This window comes from Centroberyx gerrardi, chromosome 12 (genome assembly GCF_048128805.1).
Source record: "Centroberyx gerrardi isolate f3 chromosome 12, fCenGer3.hap1.cur.20231027, whole genome shotgun sequence".
Classification (NCBI taxonomy): Eukaryota; Metazoa; Chordata; class Actinopteri; order Beryciformes; family Berycidae; genus Centroberyx; species Centroberyx gerrardi.
Window position 1 is genome coordinate 22259823 of NC_136008.1, and position 11865 is coordinate 22271687.

Below are 11865 nucleotides of genomic sequence, written 5' to 3' on the forward strand. Positions count from 1 at the left end.
CATGCTTTTTATGTTGCGTTATTCTCTCAATGCAGGTATATAGAACGGTTAAATAGCCTCATAAACAGGACATAATAACAAACGAAAAATATATTTCATAAAAGACGTTGGTAGTGTACTGGAAGTTTGCGTTGCGCCGATACACTACATATCCCATGAACACCGTATACCCGGAAGCAAACAACACGTCAATGTGCATGCGGAAAACTCACATGTTAGCTGGGAAATGTGAGTTCGCTTTAAATTTGGGGCATAGTTTCTGACCTACAGCCGTTATTGTGGAATCTTAAGGTGAATATACGACATGTAATTCTTTTGTGTTTATTATTTAGGAAGGTTTTGTATGTGTGTTTTTGTTAATCAAACTAGAACCCCAACTTTAGCGCTATGAACGTAGCTATGTGGCAAAGTGGCAATGCATGCCAAGGCATTGAAGTTGTTTGGGATGTCAGAGTCACAGGTCCAGTAAAACATTCAGCAAGCCTGGCAGCTGGAAGTAAAAAAAAAAATGTCTTTCTTTTTTTTCCTCAGAAAATGTCTGCAGCTAAACATAAGATGCGGGAGAAGAAGCTGAGAAATCAGCCGGCTAGTGTGCAGTATTCGTCTTCTCCCGTCAATGTGAAGAGCAGCCCACAGAATGGAGGAGACACCCCGGTCTCCGGTACCCCGCCTTCTTGTTTATCTGTTATGGTCTATTATTTATCTGCATCTGTTTCTCTTGTGCTCTTCTATCTGCCCCCACATCCTTGTATATGGCCTCTCTCCTCTCTCTCTCTCTGCATGCACAACGTTTCAGAGGGATCAGCACATTTCAACCTGTGCATCCTGCCCTTTGTCAGAGTCAGTGTCAGTTTTCCCTGTCTCTTTCCTCTGGACCCATATTGTGTGATTTGATTACATTTACCAGAGGGGTGTTTAAAAAGCTGAAAGCTAAAATTCTCCAAAATATCTACAGAAAACCATACCACACAGGTATTATAGGAAACTATACCCAAGTAGCACAGGAAAGCCAAAATTCCCATGGTGAATTCTCCTAAAAACACACAAAACAGCTCAAGTATCATAGAAATGCAATGATTGCAATGATTTCCTCTGGTAAAGTAGCAGAACCTGTGGTACCAGTTCTTCAGGAACATGTGGTGCTTTACACAGGATTGTTTTTGTTGTCTGGTTTCCCTACAATCCATTGTTAACAAGGCAAGTGCATATGAATATGATAACAACGACAATGCCAGCTTTTTTCATCTCCCCCTCTGAGAGTCGTTAGGTGGAATTGTGAGCTAGACAGCAGGGTGACCTCTGACCTCTCCACAGAAGGGGGGGAAAGCAAGAAGAGCATTTCCTTACAGGGAATAATATAGTACCACATTCTTATTATTAGACATGATGGGCCTGGAATGACAAAGTAATGATCTTCCTAAAGGTCGCAGTGGTGACGGTCCATCTACACCGAGGCAGAGGAACCCTCACCATCAGGGTGGATGGGTCCGCGGACACCAGAAAGACGGTGGAGGCTACGCCAAGGAGATGCCCAAGTACATCACTGGTAAAGGCACACTCTTACTCATACACATGCATACATCACTGTAGTTTAATGACTTTTGTATTGATTGATTACATAAATGAATGCACTACGCCCTGTGTGATTACCCAATAAGAAATCATGATAGCTTGGGATATTTGTTTCACCCTTCAAGTAAACAATCAGTGTAATTCAATTGAGGATGCAATAAGGCATGAGTGGAAGCAACCCATTATCAAATTGCTTATCAGAGACAAATGCAATGTCACTGTCAGATTAGACAATTAAAATTCAGTCCCACTACCTCCCTTCCCCACCCCCGACCCGACCCAGCCGGAGCGTTTGCCAGGGCCAGGGCAGCGGAGGTGAGTGCCATGCTGAAAGCCGTCACCAAGACCACGGGCAGCTGCCATGTGTTCGGAGCCCTGCCCAAACACATGAGGAGGAGGGCCATGAGCCACAACACCAAGAGGCTGCCCTGCAGGCTGAGGGACGTGGCCAACAGGATGGTAAACATCAGGATGCATGCATGAATGAATACACACTCGCACACCTTTTCTCTCACATGTGTCTTTCAGAAATGGTCTCCTCTTATATTTTTTATTATTTTTTTGTCACTTATTTCTCTTGTTCCATACACACACTCTACCTTCCTCTTCACATTATCTCCCATTACACCCCCAGTGACATTTCTGTTGTCCTCCTCTTCCTCCTCCTCCTCCTCCAGCGGGAGAAGAGCCTGAAGGCCGGCCAGAAGAAGAAGAAGGAACAGGCCAAGAACAAGAGCCGCAAGGCCCGCCGCCGGCATGGGAATCTGCTGCTGGAGTTCAACCGGCGCCAGAGGAAGAACATGTGGCTGGAGACGCACATTTGGCACGCCAAGCGCTTCCACATGCTGAAAAAGTGGGGCTACTGCCTCGGGGACAGACCCACCTACAAATGCTACCGCCCCTGTTACAGGGCCATGAGCAGCCACTGCCTGCTGCAGGTAAAGGATGGGACTGTATGGAAAGGGAGTGTATTTGTGTGTGTGTTTCATGAAGCATTGTATGCATTCAGTGGTGTAAACATTCATAAAGTTGCAGATGGGATATGTAAGTGACATTACATTATTACATTTACTTTATGAATTTAGGATTGTAATTTAAGCCATCTGCCATTGAAATCAGCTTAACCTTTTTGTTTGTCTCCATACAGGACCTTTCTTACTACTGCTGCATAGAGCTACAGGGGGAGGAAGACAAGCTGCTAGCTTCTCTGTCACAGCTGACCAGCAAGGAGGCGGGTGAGAAAATGCCCCAATCCAACCACAGATACTTGGGGTTCCTCTTTCTTTACTATCCCCTCAAAAATACTGGACCAGTATTTTACTATTTTAGAACTATTTTGTCCCTGATTCCCATGTATCCTATATTTTTAACTTTCAGAATTTGAGTGCTTAGGTGGGACTAGTTTTTATTTATCTGTTCAAAGTCATTCAACCGGACCAGACATCCTTAAATCAGCACATCCATTCTCAGAAACTTGACTCTATACTCTGAGAAAATACAGTCCAGGTTTAGTTTCAGTAGTAATAGTAATGGTTTATGAGTGTAGTTTGAATAGTAAGAGTCGTAAGCATAGCGGTGTGTATTTCCAGGTCCTACGTTTGCTGCAGCGCTGTCCCTGGCAGGGCGAAGGCAGGGCAGTGTGGTGGTGTACAGAGCAGGACAGTACCCCTCCCAGCCCCTGGGCCCTGTCACTTTCCTCTGGAGACCCCGCACACAGGCCTCAGCCCATAGACAGCTGTGGATCTGGGCTCATCCCACTCTCAAACAGGTACGGCACGTTTTTAAAGCTTCAGTCTGCAGCTGAAATTGAAAATGCTCGGAATGTAGTATTCTGCTTGACAATACTATGTTTTTTTGACTATCCAGAAGTTGATTGTAAATTAATTTTGGGGTGAAAGTTGAATTTTTAAAGTCATTTCAAGTTAGCACAGTTGATATTGATAATCATTAGAAACACAAGGTCAGCAGTACTCTAACTCCAGAAACTGTGCTTCTTCCAGGACCTTCTCCTTGAGTTGCAAAGTGTGTGCCAGTGTTGTGAGGCTGTTCTCCCACCAGTTGCTCCGGTGGCCACGCCTGCAGAGCTCGTTCCCTCTGTAGAGCCAGAACTAAAGCCTGAAAACCCCCCTGAGGCCAAACAGACGCCTGGGACCAAGAGGAAGCGGAGCTGTAAGGATGCCGATGGACCCCCAGCCAAGAAGATCCTGGGTGACGGAACCAGATCTCCCACCACCCCTGTTACCTGGAAGTCCAGCTCAACTGGAATAGTTATAAAGTTAGTCAAGTGTCTGAATTTGATTTGGATGCCAACTGAGCCAACTTTGGCCTGAGTTAATACTTTCCATTGCATATATTGCACTAAAAACTTTTATTTGCAAGTTGTGTATTTCGTTCCTGGTTCTTTTGCAGTGATCTCACGATGGAGATTGTACGCTATCGTCTGATTGGACCACAGTCCCATTCTGTTCTGACAGAAACTTTGGAAGCCGCCACAGACTGTGATGTAAGAATTACAGTTATCAACATGGAAAGCAGAGAGCCACTGAAAATATACATCTAACACTGACAGACTGTTTTCTGTGTGATATCAGGCAATGAGCAAATCCCAGCCATCCTCCCTTTGGTGGCCTGAGCACTGCAAAGACGAGAGCAAGATGAGCCTCCATCGACAACAAGCTGATGCTTTTCACATACTGAAAGGTTGGTTGCTTATTCTTTATTCCTCAGCTCGAGTCAAAGCATTATGATTTAAATTATTTTTTTGTCTCATAATGTTTCTTTTTTCCTGTATGCATGTACAGTACATGCTTGTCTATCTAACCATGACTGTGTCTTCTCTCCAGGCATCTATTCCACAGGAGAGGTGGCCTCAGGCACAGTGCTGGGTCTGACAGTAGATGATCCCAGGCTGACTCTACCAAAAAAGAAGGGCAAAGCGTTGCCCAACGTTAAGCAGGCACAAGGTAAAATCTGACCTAGCAGACAGTGGGGAGATATAAAGGGACAGAAAAATCATAGATCATCTTCTCAGAAGTTTGTCACTCAACAATTATCTTTTCATATCATATTTTCAATGTTTCCCAAAGTTTCATTCTGTGCTCTCCCCCTCAAGCACATCGGTCATCATAGTCATATAGTGTGCAATCTTAGCTAATTTAACATGCAGTGCTTGATATGTGTCTGGGGAAACCTGGCCATTAAATAAGAAAACAAATGTGTTTTAGTTGAACACAGAATCGGTGTGTTGTTTCTGGTCCTGAGGCTGTTTGAATGAGTACTCATCTGGTTCTGTGCTCCAGGGGAGCCTCTGCCTGGCCATGCAGATGTCCCAGGTTCGAATCCTGGTAGGACCCTGTACTCAAAACACACCTTCAGTGACGGACAACACTGCTGATTATGAGGAGGAGACGTTTAAAGATCATTCCAGTTATTTTCAACCTGGGCCTTGTTTTTCTAGATTTTGCCATCTGTATTTATGAATTTAAAATCAACCATGAACAAACTACAGCAGATTTTCCTTGCTTTTCATAAGTAGTTGGATCAGAATCGATCGGCATTATAGCAAAACCTAGGAAAATAAGGCCCAGGTTGAATTATCCTTATAAATTGTGTCTGAATTGGGATTACAACACATGCAGAGTCGGTGACATCTAATTCACAAGACACTGAATAACTCTCACTTGTACCACTTGGGTCATACTCCCAATGCTCTGACAAAGCTGTCTCCTCCTCACTCTTTCTCCGGGGATTTTCCTAAGTAGGAGAACAGAGGGAGGTGTCACTGGTTTCATGGGAAATATCCACAGTTGGATTTTTTTAAACTGAGCTGCTTAATGGTTGACCTACATAGGGTTAAAAGCATGTAGTTGCACAATTGTACCTCCAAGGTCTGAATCACTTTACAACCAGACACGGGCCGATAGTATTTGCAAAGTACTCATTGTGTTTATTTTAATTTTCTACACGGGTGGAGTTCAGGATGTCGTGGAGGGTAAACATACCTAAACTCTGTTTTCATTTTATTTGCAGAATCATGTTTACCCACCTTTCTAGGCTATAGTAAATAGTATCAACTGTAGCAGGTTATATGACAATAGAGTCTTTTTTTAAGGGAACAAAAATGCTTTATTGAAAATATAAATGATTTTTCTTTTGTTTATATTGGTGGCTGTTAGCTTTATAATGATGATAAACTCAGGTCATGGTGTATTCACCTTTTTATTTACCACTACATCACTGGTGGGCTTTACTGACAATTTGGATAGTGTCAGGTAAACTTTAAATCACAGAAAAGGATATAACAGTAAATTGACTCAAAAGTATAGTTAATTGATTTTCAAATACTTTCCTCAGATTGTCAAACCTCTCTGGCACTTATTGTATTATCCTATGTAGTGAACCCCACCCTCCAAGCTACTAAGTATGGTAAAACAAAACAGAAGGTATTTGAAAATACTCTCTGTTACACCAAGCAGTTCTCTAGTTTGCATTTTGCTTCTCCTCTCCTTCCCCTCTTCAAGCAGTAGTCTTCCTCCTCACTCGTACGTCTTAGTGGCTCAAGCCCGACACTGAGGCTAGTCATACAGGAGCGTGCCATGTGTGCTGTGTGTCTCTTTCCAGAGGTGGATGAGGAGAAGAGGAAGGAGTTGGTGTTGTACGGGGCGCCAGAACACTGTTGTCAGAGTTTCCTGTGGGAGCAGTCTGTCCGGGACAACGTCACCCACAACAAGATATCAGAGCAGGTGCCTCATCATGTCTTTACTACCAGAATGTCACACATTATCCATGATAATAACATCTGTCTAAGGATTAGATCGGTAGGGGTTTTTTAAAGGCTGATACTGATATTTTTGTACTGAAGCTGTCACTGGATGATATTTTGTGCTGATATTCAATATCTTAAAATTTCTCCATTTACACTGAAAATGGCACTGAAATACTCCACTGAAACCCAGAGTAATCAAATTGTTTGCAGCGCCTTACTGCAGGGTGACCCACCCCACCTATTCAGAGATACAGGAATCTCTTGAATACATTAGGGCTTTAAATAAAGAATGAATTCACCAACAAACTGTTACTGAACAAATAAATGAATAAATAAAATGTGCAAAGAAAATAACATTTCACTGCAGGTTTTACGGACTGTTTTCATGTAGCTGTGGTCAGGGAGGTGAACCATCATCATTTCATCGGTGAATGACACTGACACACCAATATCCAGTTTTTGATAAAAGGCCAATATCAACAACCCTATATATCAGTTTATCCCTAATCTATACCCTTGTATGTCTGAAAGCACAGTCGTCCTTAGATGTGGTCTTGCCTTTACAGGAGTTGAACCGTATGAGGAACGAGGTACTGGTGCCGGGCTCCAGGCTGAGCCCCACTCCTCTGCAGGGCCGAGTCCCCCTCCTGCTGGTTCACCAGCCTGGGAAGCAGGTGGGACAGGAGATGAGCTCCTGGGGCGCTGGATGGGACCTGCTGCTCCCCAAGGGCTGGGGCATGGCCTTCTGGGTCCCACTGGTAGGTAGCATGGACAGCCTGTTGTCTGGTGGCATTTTATTATCTTTTCATTTCCTCCAGGAATTAGCAATTTTGGAATCGCCACAATGTTTTGGGTTTTTCTTTGGCAAATTTCCCTGCAATAATCACAGAAACTTTTATAAAATTGCAAAGGGACTGTCTTTCAGGATTTCTCTGCTTGTCTGGAAATGTATGGAAAGTGAATTTGATCATTTACAGCTTTTCAAAAGTTGGGAATTCCACAAAAGTCTGGAAAACATACTGATGCTAAGGCCTAATACACATACTGTATAACTTCCCATTTCATGTAGTGGTGTCGCCATTATCATTTCCCACATTGTGATATTTGCTCTTATGGACAGTAATAATCAGCTTTAGAGTGATATGGCCTGGTATATATTGCCCAGTATACATCACACTGAACACCAAGCAAAATCTTGAAACCAGTCAGAAAATTAAGGTCTGGAGAAATTATGGCATTATAAAATGAAAAAAAATAGCTAGGAATCCTGGTCTTTTAGGTCTTTTAGCCATTTGTATTATTCAGCTGCATTGTCCACATTTTAGTGCAGTTCCATTTTGTTTGATCAAGCGTTGTGAAAATGCTAATTGTACCTAAAGGCAGAATCACTTGAAACTTGTAGGCGGACTGGATGCCCTCAGGTTTGCTTTAATTGTTATAGTCACTTGACTTCCAATGTGTTTTTATGTTTGATCCTCATGTTTACCCCTCTGTGCCTTATTTCTCCCTCTGCTAGGTATACAGAGGCGTTCGTATCGGTGGGCTGAAGATGAGTCTGAAACACTCCCAGAACAAAGGAGCCCCCAACTTCCCCCACGATTACCCAGACTGCCCTGCAGGCGTTCAGTTCCAGGAGGAGCAGGAGGCAGAACTCCTGGACAAGTTCAAAAGGTCAGCTGAACACTGAACGGGACCGGGGCCAAAACATGCTCGGAGCCTCCAAAGTGGTGATGTTGTGTGTGAATGTAAAAGCCCTGCTCACATTATTTCAGATATTAGAAATATATTTGACTACTCTTGTTAAGGACTGTTGACAGTGGGGCCATCCACTGCAGTCCTGAGTGTTTGCATGTCATGTTAGATTATTTGGGAATATGACTGGTATGTCATATGGAATTCATCTTGACTTGCTGATGGAAAATGGTCTCTTCAGATCCTGCTCAAAATATTGGTCCATTTTACTGATAGACCTGTTTCTAACAATACATTACAATACAAAACAAACCACTGGCAAACTTCAGAATACACTTTAAACTTAGGTTTTGCTGTTACGTGCTGTCAGTTTTTGTATCAACAGCCTTTTTCTGAGTGGGAAAAAAAGTCTTTAGTGAAATAAAGAAAGCTGATAATAGGACCATCTTGGCAATATAGGGGACGTTTTATTCAAGTTTCAGAATGGACTTTTAAGTGTTAACTTCATGGCTGGGTTCGATATGATCAGTGCCAAAATAACCCAATTGTTTGTGTTCCAAGTTACCCAAAAATAGCTGTATGACTGTACAGTCGTCTGCCTGGACTTTTTACTGCAAGATAGCTCACAGCCTAAACTGTAAGACTATCAGTGGATTAGGGGGTTTGATAGAGAGCACTCCACAGCTTTGACCCCAGTTAATTTCCATTATGAAGATCTTTGCCACCATGCAGATGAGATGGTAATAAGCTGCGTGCTGCTCATTCTCCATTACCCACTGTTCAGCAGTCATGATTTGTTACATAAATTGGCAGGGTTGCCCCAACAGTTTGACAAGGGTTTGACCCTCTGACCTCTTCTGTAGGCGTCCGCCCGCCAAAAGGACCAATTATATAAAACATGGCTGTCTGGCTCCATTCCGTTGCCCGTGGCAACAGCTGGCCGAGGAGTGGGAGCTTATCATGAGGGAAGGAGGAGAGGAGGGAAGAGGACACGACCAGACCCAAACCGCCATACAGACCAACACACTGACGGCAGAGGAAGTGACATCACATCGGGATGTCGCCATAACAACGCCACAGAGCAGCTTCACTGTGCTGAGGTACATGAATGTGTACTTTTGTTTTTTTTACATTCATGCTATGTTTGTGATTTATTGATTCAAACTGAAGATTTATGCTTTTTAGATCTCCCCCCTTGTCTGTCACTGTGAAAATCAAGGCAGATGAATTTGTGCATTTCTTAAAAAGCGCACCTTCTGCAGGTTTGTTCCAAGGTCCCTTCACACATTTGGTTAACATCCCGTGCACCTAAATCAAACTTCTAACAATATTAATGCAGTTGACTTTTAAAAGTCCCTTGAGCAGAAATGTGCACAGATTTTGGCCTTTGAGCAGTAATCATCACTTACCTTTTTCTTTTTTTTGTTATGAGACCCGAGTGCAGCATTTGACAGGCCTGATGCATGGCACTGCTCCAGTCTACCTCCCCTTTCATCATAATGTCCCTGATGAGAATACCCAAAGTACATCCAGCCTTAAATTGCTGTAATACATCACAGAGATTAGTAGAGGGGAAGAGTTGCGTCTATCCTCATAAAAACATCACACTAGCTTTGAGTAATGACTGGCTTTATGAGCAAAAAATTGGATTGATTTTACTGTCTATTGGCTGCCTTTTTATTTTCAGCATTAGGAATTGCAAAATGTTACATAACAATAATGTCCCATCTCTCAGGCCACTTAATGGGGTCAATGAAAAATGTAAAGTTTTTATTTTAAAAATTAATTAGATTGGTTGTTTCTGTGCTTGCCAGGAACAGAAAGTCTCTGAGGCTGCTCTCCGGTTGGTGCAGACCCACTTCCTCAAAAGGTCAGAGGTCGCGTCGTGCGGGGGAGGTCCCGCCTCTTGACCGGTCATCCGTGACATCGTTCCTCTCGGCCCATGGGAAGAGTCTGGTGTGGGTGCGTCTCTCGCTGCTGTCGAAGGGCAAGCCGGAGCTCCACGCCCTCGTGTGTGTGCCAACCCCGGAGGACCTGAAGCTGCAGCACAAAGAGCCCGGCTGCAGCGGGCCGCAGGAGCCCCCCCACAGAGACCACTTCAAAAGCAGAATCAAACGCCGCAGGAAGGGCTCCAACAAAGCTGCTACGTCCTCCTCCTCTTCTGTTAAGCCTGAGGGCAAAGGATCAGACCCTTCCTCTGCCTCTAACCCCATCCCAACCCAAACCTCTGATCCCATCTCTGCCACCTCCATCACCCCAGCCTGTCAGACCTCCACTTCAAGCCTCACTCCAGCTAAAGACCTCAAATCCTCCTCCCCGTCTTCCTCAGATCTCATCCTAGGACTGTGGCCCGATCCTCTGCCTAGCGTCAGCTCTCACTGCTCCCGGGTGACGCTAGGCTGGGTGACCCAGGGGGACTTCTCTCTGTCCGCTGGCTGTGGGGAGGCTCTGGGGTTTGTCAGCCTCGCCGGTCTCCTTAACACCCTCCTCAACCAGCCGGTGGAGCGTAGAGGTACGGTGCTGCTACGCAACCCCACCTCCCTCCAATACCGCTTGGCTAAAATCAACATAGAGGTCTGACTTCAACATCTGAGCCTACGCAGCGGGACTCCATTTCCCAAAAGAGTCAAGTTAATGGAGAAAGGTCATCTCAGTGCTGAGGCTGTTTTGGGAAACCTGGCCCAGGCCTGAAGTCACATCAAGAAGTGGTTGCATGATGTTTTATTTCACAAAGTGATCTGACAAAAACCTTGTGCCTTGAGCATTGCTTCCTTGCATTGTGCCATCATCTTCTATACAGTGTTGGCTGGGAGACTTACTGACTTGCATGGAACATTACTGTATCTACAGGCTAGCTGGTGGCATTATTGGAAAAGAGAATTTTTAGTTGTGCATATTACTCTGGGAAGAGACATCCTGAGTGTTTCAGTTGGATAAGGTTGGTTGTGTTTTTGTTTTCACATGAATGCCTTTCTGTCACAGAGAGGGAAGCTCCACAAAGTGGGGTTGAGATCAGTTGGCTACTGAATTAAAGCCTTGGTTTTCTGTTTTGATTACAAAAGATAAGCTCAAGCTTTTAGGGAATGCATTTTCTTTTGTTCAAAGTAAGCTGGTGTAATACTTATCCTGCACCCCTCTGTATTCAGGCTAATGATGCTGAGAGTATTTATGTTCATTCTTGGTTCTAACAAGGTAAATCAGTGGGTTTGAATTTCAGAAATATGTGTCAGATTCTGTTTGAAAAATTCTGTATTCCTTCCTGAGCCATTGCATTAAAGAGTTCTTGTTTGAATATAAGCCAATAAAATACCCATACTGCACTTCACAGAATACGCCATCTGTGGACATTAATAGTTTCACCTTTATCTGTGGTAAAGCATGAAACCATTACAACACACTTAATAATTTCACCTCTGACTTTGAAATTCACATAACGGCCTGGCCTATACACATAAATGCATGATCAGCTGATACTTTTACATTCATTGTCTACACCTGGCACGAACACTGGTTTCCCACACATCCCATAATGTGTAGGTGGAAGATAAGAGTCTTGTTGCTTGGCAACGCTAAACTTTCCTAGCACTTCAGTACGTTGTCTGTGGTTTATTTGAGGTAACGAGGTAAAGATGGGTGTGTAGGCTCTGCATCAGTGGTGGTGTTTCGACAGGTTATGAAAGATATTATGACCCCCTGAGAATGTGATTCTGGGTGATGCATGCATAGTCAGTTATTTAAAAAAAAACCACAATGAAGCTTGCCAAAGAAATGTGAGTAATGGTTAACTGGAGAAAAGGGGGAAGCATTATGTAAAATCATGTGTGGCTGATTTCATA

General features: G+C 43.8%; 1 protein-coding gene across 1 annotated transcript; it reads left to right on the forward strand.

Annotated features, from left to right (window-relative positions):
- The first annotated feature begins 207 nt into the window (after nt 1-207).
- On the forward strand, nt 208-11348 carry pop1 (POP1 homolog, ribonuclease P/MRP subunit). Its single transcript, XM_078287222.1, has 16 exons — nt 208-291; nt 532-668; nt 1407-1546; nt 1856-2031; nt 2250-2510; nt 2720-2807; nt 3162-3340; nt 3573-3847; nt 3982-4075; nt 4164-4272; nt 4416-4535; nt 6193-6314; nt 6904-7095; nt 7854-8008; nt 8893-9129; nt 9844-11348. The coding sequence occupies exons 2-16, from the start codon at nt 535-537 to the stop codon at nt 10607-10609; spliced, it is 3048 nt and encodes a 1015-aa protein (XP_078143348.1). The 5' UTR covers nt 208-291; nt 532-534; the 3' UTR covers nt 10610-11348.
- Nucleotides 11349-11865: the final 517 nt, after the last annotated feature.